The sequence below is a fragment of the Phragmites australis genome, chromosome 1 (genome assembly GCF_958298935.1).
Source record: "Phragmites australis chromosome 1, lpPhrAust1.1, whole genome shotgun sequence".
Taxonomy (NCBI): domain Eukaryota; kingdom Viridiplantae; phylum Streptophyta; class Magnoliopsida; order Poales; family Poaceae; genus Phragmites; species Phragmites australis.
In genome coordinates, this window is record NC_084921.1 from 4,501,904 (window position 1) to 4,513,080 (window position 11,177).

The following is an 11,177-nucleotide window of genomic DNA, read 5'->3' on the forward strand; positions in this document are numbered from 1 at the left end:
CTTCATCTTTGGCATCACCTACTGGATCGACATCACGGTGGCCTCTGCATCAACTATTTCATCTTCGTCATTGTCTACTGCATCGTGCATAGACATCATGTGGACGTCTGTATCTCACATCGTCATCGGGTACGTACGTAAATCCTACTCGAATACCTAGTCAAGTACATCTGTTGGTCGAGTACCTAGTCGAATATCTTGTTGAGGACATGCTCTAGTCGAGTCTGGTTAGGACTTGTCGAATGCTACTCGAGGCTAGTCGAATTCAATCGCGGCTAGTCGGAACATAGTCGATATTGATTTTTTACATATGTTCTTGTTCATGCTATATTAGGAATTAAATTAAATTTAAAAGTACTATTATTTCCAACAATATGATGATCCCAACGCCGGTGGGGAGGTAAAGATGTTAGTTCTTCAAAAATATCTGCAAATCGAGCCACCAATGGTTGCACTGTGTTAGGGATGGCAGGAGGTTCTGCTGTCAGAGAATGTTCAGACAGACAGACCAAAGCTTCCACTGCACTGTGTTTCAGAAGCTGATTCAAATGAACTGAGAGAGATGGACACTTATCAATTTTGGGAACAATCCCTTGCAGATATATCAATCTGCCTTGATAATGAAAAGTCATACTCTTCTTGTCCCACTGATTTACCATTGGACTGCTTGCTTCTAGCCAATCCATACCAATTATCACATCATAGCAACCTAGTGACAAAATTCTTAAGTCAGTTCTGAATATATAGCCTTGTGTCCACCAAGCACACTGAGGAATCATCCTGGTGCATTGCATATAACCTCCATCCGCAATCTTCACCTTCATCTCGGGGATAACCACTTGCTTCTGACCAATCTTAGTTGCAATAGCTGCATTGATGAAACTATGGAAACTTCCTGAATCAACCAATACCAAAATCTCCTGGTTATCGATCATGCCTACTAATCTCACTGTTCTTGTCCCATTGGCTCCACTGACAGCCACCTTAGAGATTGGCATGAGGCTGTCCCCATCTGATTCTTCACCTGGATTGATCAGACCAGTTCCTTCTGGATCTTGTAACAACTCCCACAGCTCCTCGACGATATGGAGCTGTACAGTGGACGCACGTCGATGCTGCTGGCTCTATTTCTCTCCACGTTTGAAACATAACCCCTGCGCCTGGCGATAGGCACCCAACGTCGCCAACTCTTCTTCAGCCGGCCGTTTGTCAGAAGCGCGAGCACTTTCGACCCCTCTACGATCAGACGCATTTTCTCCCGAATTAGGTCATCTCCAGCGGAGGAGGCTTCCACCGGCCGCATCGCGGTTCGGCCGCAAATGTCTCTAGCAAAGTAGTCTTCCACCGCTACGGTTCACGTGCAAGGAAGCGGCCGACCGGAGGTGGCTGCAAATTTGCGGAAGGAAGGGGCTGTCCGTATAATTGTTGATAGAGATCGACCGTGGGCTCGAAAGAAAAATGAGAGTAATAGAAGGTAGGAAATAGTATTTTAGGAGATAAATTTTTAAGTATTTACTAAAGACGACCTTACTGGCACGAGTCAAGGGCATAGCAATTTGAAAGCACTACGGAAAAATGATGATCTCAGACGGTAATTTCCCGTGATGTCTACAGGGGCGAGGGGTCTCAACTTTTCAACATGGTCACAGATGAGGAGAGGACGAAGGGAAGAACAACGAGAAAGAAGAAGCTGTGTTGGTTGGGGAAGAGTTTGCCTGGGCCAATTGAGCCAACTGGCCTGCGTAGGAACAGAGTTGGAAGAACAGATGAGGAACAGAGCTGGCATTCGGTCGAGCGGCGCACAGCAGCGCAACCGCCTAGGAGGTATAAAAATGCTCAGATGGATGAGCACCCCTAGAATTTCTGTCTGGGTCCGCCCCTGAACAGCCGTTCGATCCTTGTAAAGCAACACCAAGTGAGCTAATGTTGGTACACGTGAACAAATACTTTAATTTGGGCTGCAGCCGAACAATGAAGGTAATTCTGGTGGAAAACTAATCAGTGAAGGTACCTATTTTTTTTCTCGCTAAGACTGAGGTACAAAACGAAAAACTACCATGTCTGTGTTGCCTTTACTTCTTTCTTTATATCACCAGCCTTTTATTGCATGCCTTATGTAGATGTCGGAATAATATATTTTTTTATATAAAAACATGTAGCATTGTGTGTTTCATAAGTAACCAAACAAGACGAACCATGCTGATCCATTGTAACAAGCCTAAAATTTACATGGACAAACTGTCTAGGGGAATGCGGCAATGATAATCTTCTGCTCGACACCAAGTCACCCACATGCCCTATCGTGTGATCTTGAGCTCGCAATGTCGTGTAACCGCTAGCCTCACACTCCAGCTGCTTCACGAATGCTGGGACGAGTACTCCTTCCTGTACAGTAACGGGCACAGAGCCTTGACGACGATGCTCATTTCGGGCCGGAAATCCGCCTCGTACTGCAAGCACAGTGCAGCCACAGCAGCCATCTATTTGCCAAACCAAATCAAGAATTACACCCGGAAAAGAAGTTCATCTGTTTATAGTACTACTTTCAGAACAAAGATGCATAGTTTTCTTTTGGAACGAAAAGGCAAGGAAAGTAGATGATTCTGAAGAGTACAAAAATCCTGCGAATATGACTTGCTTATGGTGCTTTATTAGTTTCTGGTGTACCTGCTTCATAAGTTGTACCTTGTACTCAAACTTTCAGTGCATAGGTCAACCCTTTTTTCCTAAAGAAATGGGTGTAAAACTCAAACATAAATTCCCTTTGTTCTATAAGTATAAGATTTGTGTGTCAAGATTCACTAGCCCCTCCGTAGTGTGGCTTCAGCTTTATCTTTGGAAGAAAGCTACACTTGTTTTACCTTTACAACGCGATTGATTAGAGAGTTTGTCCATCACCAATTCACCCTGCCTTCCACGCCCACGCCCGGCTGGAGTTGAACTGCCTGGATGCGATGCCATAGCTCAATGTACCTGATCGATTGCCGCCACGGTTAACACCCTCCCCTCTGCCCCCCCCCCCCCCCCCCACAACAAAAAAAAATGTTTTTTTTTTCAAAAGAAGCTATCTGTGACCCTAAAGATTATTTTTCTTAATGCTAGGTACAAATCAAGTAACATGCTCACCAGAACAAAGCAACATTCAGGCTTAAGAATGTAATTACCTTGGCAACAGCCTTGGGGGGGTATTCTCCTCCAAGCCTTGGATCTATACACTGTTTCACCTTGTCTTCACTAAGCCTTGGGATAGCCTGCATCTCAATATGAACAGGTTAGCTGATGCATCCTATAAAGAAATTAGACCATTCACCAGTAAATGCACGCATCATGTGTACCCATGTCACAAGGTTCTGCTGCCTATGCGGCGGTGGAGGGTCACCTACTGTGCGGCCAGTTAAAAGCTCCAACAGTACAACCCCGAAGCTGTAGATATCACTCTTTTTTCTATACTCTCCTCCCATCACGCACCTAACAAAAACCAAAGAAGGAAAGAGCATATAAGTAGGAGCATTCATATAGTTGTCAAAGCATGGGCCCTGCTGTAATAATCTGAAAGCATGGAAACATTTTGTTGCATACTCAGGTGCTTCATAGCCAAAACCATACTGAGGACGAATCCGGTCATAACCGTAGAAATCATCCCTGTTAGGGGTCAGCTCTTTGGAGACACCGAGATCACCTATTTTTGCGACATCATCGTCGAAGAGAAATATGTTGCTGGACTTTATGTTGGTGTGGATGACGGGAGGTTTAGCCTTCTCATGGAGGAACTCAAGCCCTTTTGCAGCACTTATGGCAATCTTCACGCGCTGCAACCATGACAGAGGTGGTCCTGGTTGGGCTCCCTTAACAACCCTTTTACCTATGATCATGAACTTGAAGAATATGAGCGGTGTTTCCCAAGTCTGATAGTTTATAGATTATTCAACAGATGAGCAATGGGATCAACACAAATGACCTAACATTTTAGCATGTGTCAAGCTACTGATGTATTGTCTGAACAGAATGCATCAAGTGATCAATCTAGGAGCTTATGAAAGTAAAAGCTTGTAGTACTCCTTACCATGAAGAATATCATGCAAGGAGCCCCTTGATGCGTACTCATAAGCAAGAATACGAGTGTCCCCTTTGACATAATATCCAAGAAGTTGCACAACATTGTCATGCTTGCACATTCCTAAAATAGTCGGAACCTGCAACACAAGTGAAATTTAGAAGGTAATCCCTTGCTGCACGTAATAATAAATGAAGAACATTGGCTGAAAAAGTGAAAAAGCAAGGCACGCAGGCATGACCTGTACTTGAATTTTTTCAGTAGGATAGAGATTCTTTACTGCACATTCCCGTCCATCTCGAAGCACTCCAATGAAAACTCTAGCGTATGACCCCTGTCCTATTAGAATATCACTACTGAAGTTCCTGGTTATTTTATTCAGTTCTTCCAGGGAAATGTTTGATAGAGCAGTTGGAAGAGTTTTGGCAGTGTCGTTGACAGGGGTAGGGGCTGTGACGTGGCTAGGTTCATTGTTGCGACCAACTGCATTGGAAAAATGGAATGAACAAAATTACAATAAGCTAAGGTGATTCTGCTCACAAAACTCTTGTTTCATTGGTTTTTTTCGATTTGTTTCATTGGTATAATTAGCTCAACAAACATCATATTTTGACAAACGAGGTGTACAATTTAAATTCATCCATCGTGATATAGATTTACACAGTATCCTGAGAAATTGAAAAACAGAACTTCATTTACTTCCTTTGTTACTAAATGTGAGTTAGCTTTTACTTTCATAGTCTACAATGGAATGCATTAAACATAATAAAAACAATAAAAAATTATGTACTATGAAAGTATTTTGTAAGAAATAATAATGGTGAAAGTCCTAAAAGTTTGACAGCACAGAATTTCATGGCGACCAATATTCAGTGAAGGAGGGCATATGTGTTGAGGATTTATGGTTGCAAATTTATTGTGTTTAAAGGTACCTAAATGTTAAGTACTGCAGTTTGTGCTGTTTGTGTGTTGAGGGAGGGATAAAGAGGAGACCATGCAGTTAGATGGTCAAGCATGATATTGAACGAAGCTGTTAAAATGCTGCTTCTTTTGCTTGTTGTTGATGGAGTCTCTAGGTGTCAGGGTGAGTCTCATCTTTCTGTAGCTAGGTGCTTTTGTGACGTGGTGTTGTTAGGTGTTCTGGTGGTGCTCTTCATCTCAGGGTGTGGTGTCCTTTTGGGAGGGGTGTAACTCTGCTTTTCTCTCTGAAATGAATGGGCAGAGCTCCTGCCATCCGTTTCAGAAAAAAATGCTGCTTGTATTGAGAGGTTTTGTTTTGTTTACCAGTGAGTTTGCTTCTGATACTTTGAGCTGAAGCGATGATCCGGAGACGGGAAAGTACATCGCTTATTTCTGGCCGCTTTTGGAGATCAAGTTGTAAGCATTCAATTGCAATGGCAATGGCCTCGTGAAGAAAGCACCTGCCTTGTTCATCATAAACCTTGCCAAAGATGTCTATTGCATTACGGTTTGATCTATAAGTATCAAGGAAGTCTGTGGTAAGGATATGAGCTGTCCCAGCAGACATGTATCTCACTGTCTTCCAAGTGATGAGTTCCAAAAGAACTACTCCAAAGCTATAAACATCAGATTTCGGGTTGAACAGCTGACCAGAAACATTGCTTGGGTCTAAATAATACCTTTCTGATCCGTGGTCATGAATATGAAAAGCAAAGATGTTAGTTCGCTGCATAACTGAAAGGCCAAGAAATGTTGACAAGTTCGCATTGAAGACTTTTGGCACAAAGTTCCTGTCCAGAAATATATTGGCAGACCTGAAATTTCCCAAGAGGCTGGCGCCACACAAATCAGGATTTTCAGCTGCATATGAATGGATATGAACCAGGCCCTCTGCGCACTGCACTGCTATCAACAGACGAAGATGAAGAGGAAGTTTTTCCGTGGAACAGATAGTCTCATAAAGGTTTCTGTTAGAGAATGATAGAGAACCATTGTTAGACTGGGATAACTCACTGCAAGATTCGTATACACACTCTGAAACAGATTTCCCTAAGTGGAAGCCAACAACATTCACAACGTTTCTGTGATTCTTTCGACTCAATATGCTCATAGTCTTCAGAAACATCTCTCTGTCAGTTTCGGAGCGTGTTCTAAGTTGTTCTACTATAACTGGATGACCGTTGCCAAGGACTCCATTGTATAGATGTTCACGCAACTCTACCCTGAAGGCCATGCTGTAGTTTCTAGTCATCTTCTTCATTTCATCTTCTTCGAATATATTTAGATTGCCAAACTGGTGTGCAGCTGACCCTACTTTCTTTGAGGAAATTGAGTTGATTGGACTTGGATTTCCTTGTTCGCCCTGCAGAGCATTCCTAATCATCCGTAAACTGATTGCAACTTCAATCATTTCAGGGCGCATTTTGGCGTCCCTCCTCAAGCATTCAGCTGCTAACTTTCCAATGTCTCTGAGAAACTTCATGTTTTTTGCATCGTTGATTTCCGCATCGAACATATGCAGCACATCCTCCCCTTTTTCAAGCGCCCCATTGAAACATTGAGTGAGGATAATGGTCCCATCCACTGCTTTCTTTCTGGTGATAATTTCCAGCAAAACCACTCCGAAACTGTAAACATCGCTCTTTGGGGTTAGAATTCCACTCTCACAGTATGCGGGATCAAGGTAACCTATGGAACCAATGATATTTATGGTATGCTGGGCCCCATTAGCACAAAGTAATCTTGCTATTCCAAAATCTGATATCTTTGGTGTAAGATTTTCGTCTAACAGTATATTTTCAGGTTTGATGTCACCATGAAGAACGGGACTATACATCGAATGCATGCACCATAGGACTTCAGCAACCTCGATGGCAATGTCTAAACGTTTGTCCAAAGGGAAGGGAACATGACCAATAGCGCTGCTGCAATGAAGGATGCTGTAGAGGTTTCCGTTAGAGATGAACTCCATGACAATCATTAGAGCATTTTCCTCCGTGCAGCAGCCCAGTAGTCTAACAACATTCTTGTGGTTTATTTGAGAGTGCACTATCACCTCCTTGGCAAAGTCCTCTTTCCGGGTCCCATGTATGTATCTCTTTACGGCAACTGAGGAATGATCGTCCAGCGTTCCTTTGTAGACCTGACCAAATGCCCCTTTTCCCAGCATAGTGCTATATCCATTGGTGATGTGTTGTATCTCATTTTCAGTGAAATATCTCAAGCCATAGTTGTTGTCCACTCTTTGAAGCATGATATGTCCATTAGTTTGAAGGAAATCTCTAAGATTGCTCCCTTGGCAATCCATGCCCAAGCCAGCACAATGATGGGAATGCTACAAGTGGTTGCTTGCCTGCATAACAAGGTCAAGCAATGTTACTGTTCATATTTGCAGTATTCTTCTGAGAGGGACTTGTAATACCTAACTGAGCACAAGCACATCGATACATCTTTTTTTTAGGAGGAACATCGATAAATCCTAAGCCAGAATGTTAACTCGGAGTGTAACATAGTGGAGCATTTTAAGAATACATTATCTGAGTCACAACTCACTAGTGTCCAAATTCTAGTAGTATACAGCTTGTTCTCTCAAACATAGTGGAGCATTTTAAGAATACATTATCTGAGTCACAACTCACAAGTGTCCAAATTCTAGTAGTATACAGCTTGTTCTCTCAAAAATCGTTATGTTGGAGGATGTGAGAGCATCTTCAGTAGACTAGTCAAATTCCACCCTCCATATCTTCATTTGGTTATCCACTCTAAAAGATTATTTCTTCATATTTCTGAACACTCTAGCAGACTAGCCAAATCACACTTTTCATCTCATTTATCTATATTTTATTCCTAACGGCTAGTTTCTCCATGTAACTTAGGGTTTTCAATAATTTTAGAAATTAGTAAATTAGTTTAGATGATTATTCAAGAATTTTTCCTGATTTTTGCGAATTAAATTTATGCGCTAAAAATTCAAGCGAAGTACAAAAGTAGTCAAATTTGGGGAATTTCATTTAAAATTTGTAAGAGATTTTTAGTTGGAACCAGTTAACATGGGTTCTCTGTTATTTATTCTATGAGCACAAAAATCAGTGTGATTTTAGTTCACTTTTTGAATCTATAAAAGAGGGGAGAAAGGTGAATTTTTGAAACATTTTAGTCAACTTGCTGCCTTCTCTTCTCCCCCGACGTGCACAGGAGAAGCAATAGCCATGGCGAGTAGGGAGGGGATGCTATTTTTACCGAGCGAGCGAGGCGAGATGGCCAGTCTACAGGGATGCCAAGCTGCATGGCATTGCTGTTGGAGGCCGTTTTCAATTTGACGATGGCGAGCTGCATGGCGTAGCTGCTCGAGCTGCTCTGACATCATCTTAATATGGGAGCTAATAGCTGGTTTTACAATCGAAACTAACTGAAACAGAAACTATTAGTATGGAAGGTGAGTTTTAAGTTTCAAGGCTGAAACTTTGAGTCTCAAAAGGTGAGTTTCAACAAAGATTAATGCAAGGTTTTGAGACTTCTACTCTGCTAGCAGGTTGCAGCAAGTTTCAACAAATTTTCATATATTTGAGCAAGTTTTAAGAGATTCAGGCAAGTTTCAACAACTTCTAAAAAATCACGGCGAGCTTATTTCTGGAACGGGTTCATGGAAATGGAAGAAGCTTCAAGTGAAGTCCCAAGTGAGGAAAATTAGGAAGTTTAAGAGGAATCAAGTTGCAACCATATGTGAAGCGAACGGCGCCCGGAGCAGCTCTTGGCGAATCAGCCGGCCGCCACCGCTCCGGCACGCCGCCGGCAGCATCCCACGCGCAGCCGCCTTCGCCAATCGGCCAGGAGTGCAGCCATCGTGGCGCCCCGCTCACCGTCTAGGTGTCGCATTCTGCAGCTCCCGTCGAGTGGATTCAGAGCAGCGGAGCGCGGAGAGACGGTGGATCGATGAGAATGCAGCGACGGAGCGAGTCATCGAATTGGGGGTTCTAGAATCGGGGATTTCCATTTCTTTTTTACAATGGGGATTTTTTTTTCTTCTTACAATCGAATCGGGGATTTCTCCTTTTTTTTTTCTTACAGTCAATTTGTGTTTTTTTTTCTAACAATCGGATCAGGGATTTCTTTTCCTTTTATTACTCTCTTAGAGTGGAATTGAGGATTTCTATTTTCTGTTACAAACGAATCAGGGATTTCTTTTTTTTCTTCCAGTCAAATTGGGATTTCTCCTTCTTTTTTTTCCTTACAACTGAATCGGCTATTTCTCTTTTTTATTAAATTCGAATTAGGGATTTCTATTTTTATGTTACAAACGAATAGAAGATTTCTTTTTTTTTTCCTCCAGTCAAATTGGGAATTTCCCTTTTTTCCTTACAATTGAATTGGCGATTTTTTTTTCTTTCAGTCGAATTGGGGGTTTCGGTTTTTCTATTATAAACGAATCGGGGATTTCTTTTTTTTCTTCCAGTTAAATTGGGAATTCCCCCTTTTTCCCCTACAATTGAATTTGTATTTTCTCTTTTTTTCTTATAGTCAAATTGGGGATTTCTATTTTATGTTACAAATGAATCCGGAATTTATTTTTTTTCTTCTAGTAAAATTGGGAATTTCCCTCTTTTTTCCCTTACAATTGAATTCACGATTTCTCTTTTTTTTTACAGTCAAATCAGGGATTTCTATTTTTCTGTTACAAACGAATCTGGGATTTTTTTTTATTCCAGTCAAATTGGGAATTTCCCTTTTTCGTTACAGTTGAATTGGTGATTTCTCTTTTTTCCCTTACAGTTGAATTGGGGGTATCTATTTGTCTGCTACAAACAAATAGGGGATTCTTTTTTTGTTCCAGTTAAATTGGAATTTCCCTCTTTTTCCTTGCAATTGAACTGGCGATTTCTCTTTTTTCTTCTTACAGTCGAATTGGGGATTTCTATTTTCTATTACAAACAAATTGGGGATTTATTTATTTTCTTCCAGTAAAATTGGGAATTTCCCTATTTTCCTTACAATTGAATTGGCGATTTCTCTCTCTTTTTTCTTACAGTAGAATTGGGGATTTCTATTTTGCTGCTACAAACGAATCGGAGATTTCTTTTTTTTTCAGTCAAAATGGGAATTTCCCATCTTTTTTCCCCTTACAATTGAATTGGCGATTTCTCTTTTTTAAAGTCAAATTGGGGATTTCTATTTTTCTATGACAAATGAAAATCGGGGATTTCTTTTTGTCTTCCAGTCAAACTGGGAATTTCCTTTATTCCTTACCGTTGAATTGGCGATTTCTCTTTTTTTTATACAGTCAAATTGAGGATTTGTATTTTTCTACTACAAATGAAAATCAGGGATTTCTTTTTTTCTTCCAGTCAAATTGCTTTTTTTTGTTACAATTGAATTGGCGATTTCTCTTTTTTTCTTACAATGGAATTGGGGATTTCACTTTTTTCCTTACAATCAAATTGGGGGTTTCCAAATCGCGGATTTGTTTTATAAACACAAAGAAAACATTTAGTCTAGCTGCAATCTGGTAGCTCAACTTTTGTGCCAAATTGCCTCGCCGACTAGGAACTCATCACGTCTGCCAAGAATGCTTGCAGTTTGATTGTAGTCCAATGATTAATGGAGAGAAATTGCTTTTGGTCTAAAACAGCTACCCGATGATGAGCGGCGACGGTGGGCAGGCAGCGATGAGAATTGTACGGGACGAACTAGACAAATGACTTTCTTCTTCACCTCATCTCTCTCTTCTTCTTTTTTTATTTTTTTTTTAAAAAAAACAGATCTCCCACTTTTTCTTTGTTCTCTCCCTTCTTTTCCTCCTCCACCTCTACTTTTCGATCCCCTTGGATCCTCCGTTGATCCGATGCTATAAGTTCATTCCCGGATTAATCAACTTATTCACAGGATGAACATGATATGATATTGAGCGAAAGAAAAAAAGAAGAAACAAATCGGTCCCCAAAGCCAAATTCGCACGCAAGAAACAAAAACATGAAGAAGAAGACACAGACAATTCAAGACATGGATGCTATGGTATTGAGCGAAAGCACAAGCACCGACCTGTCGTCCGCCGCCGCCGCCGCCGCTAGGCTTACAGATCGCAGACGGTCGTACGCGCACGAAGTCCGAGACGACGTCGCCCCTTTGCCATGGCTGACCATCGCGGATGGTAGTTGAAGCTACGCGC

The 11,177-nt window shown here is 41.4% G+C and overlaps 1 protein-coding gene across 5 annotated transcripts; it reads right to left on the bottom strand.

Moving 5' to 3' along the window:
* Nucleotides 1-2,123: 2,123 nt before the first annotated feature.
* LOC133926705 (uncharacterized) lies at nt 2,124-11,177 on the bottom strand. 5 transcript variants are annotated; one of them, XR_009911205.1, is made up of 9 exons: nt 11,051-11,177; nt 5,339-7,367; nt 4,296-4,537; nt 4,064-4,193; nt 3,580-3,862; nt 3,336-3,468; nt 3,165-3,251; nt 2,862-2,973; nt 2,354-2,480 (listed from the first exon to the last, which is right to left on the bottom strand). XR_009911205.1 is itself a non-coding variant. In XM_062373014.1 (8 exons), exons 2-8 carry the CDS (start codon nt 7,320-7,322, stop codon nt 2,358-2,360), a joined length of 2,955 nt encoding a protein of 984 aa, XP_062228998.1. In that variant the 5' UTR covers nt 7,323-7,367; nt 11,051-11,177; the 3' UTR covers nt 2,124-2,357. The 5 variants fall into 5 exon arrangements, 4 of the variants coding, with proteins under 4 accessions (XP_062228998.1, XP_062228758.1, XP_062228920.1 ...); XM_062373014.1 differs by lacking the exon at nt 2,862-2,973 and having other exon boundaries at nt 2,124-2,480; nt 3,607-3,862; XM_062372774.1 differs by lacking the exon at nt 2,862-2,973 and having other exon boundaries at nt 2,124-2,480.

Bases quoted from the DNA above. Each gene is read 5' to 3' on its own strand.
- LOC133926705 (XM_062372774.1), bottom strand. From the start codon at position 7,322: ATGGATTGCCAAGGGAGCAATCTTAGAGATTTCCTTCAAACTAATGGA. The intron at 4,194-4,295 runs GTCATGCCTGCG...CTTGTGTTGCAG, and splicing joins CTGAAAAAATTCAAGTACAG to GTTCCGACTATTTTAGGAAT. The intron at 2,481-3,164 runs GTAATTACATTC...TTTGGCAAATAG, and splicing joins CCCCCAAGGCTGTTGCCAAG to ATGGCTGCTGTGGCTGCACT.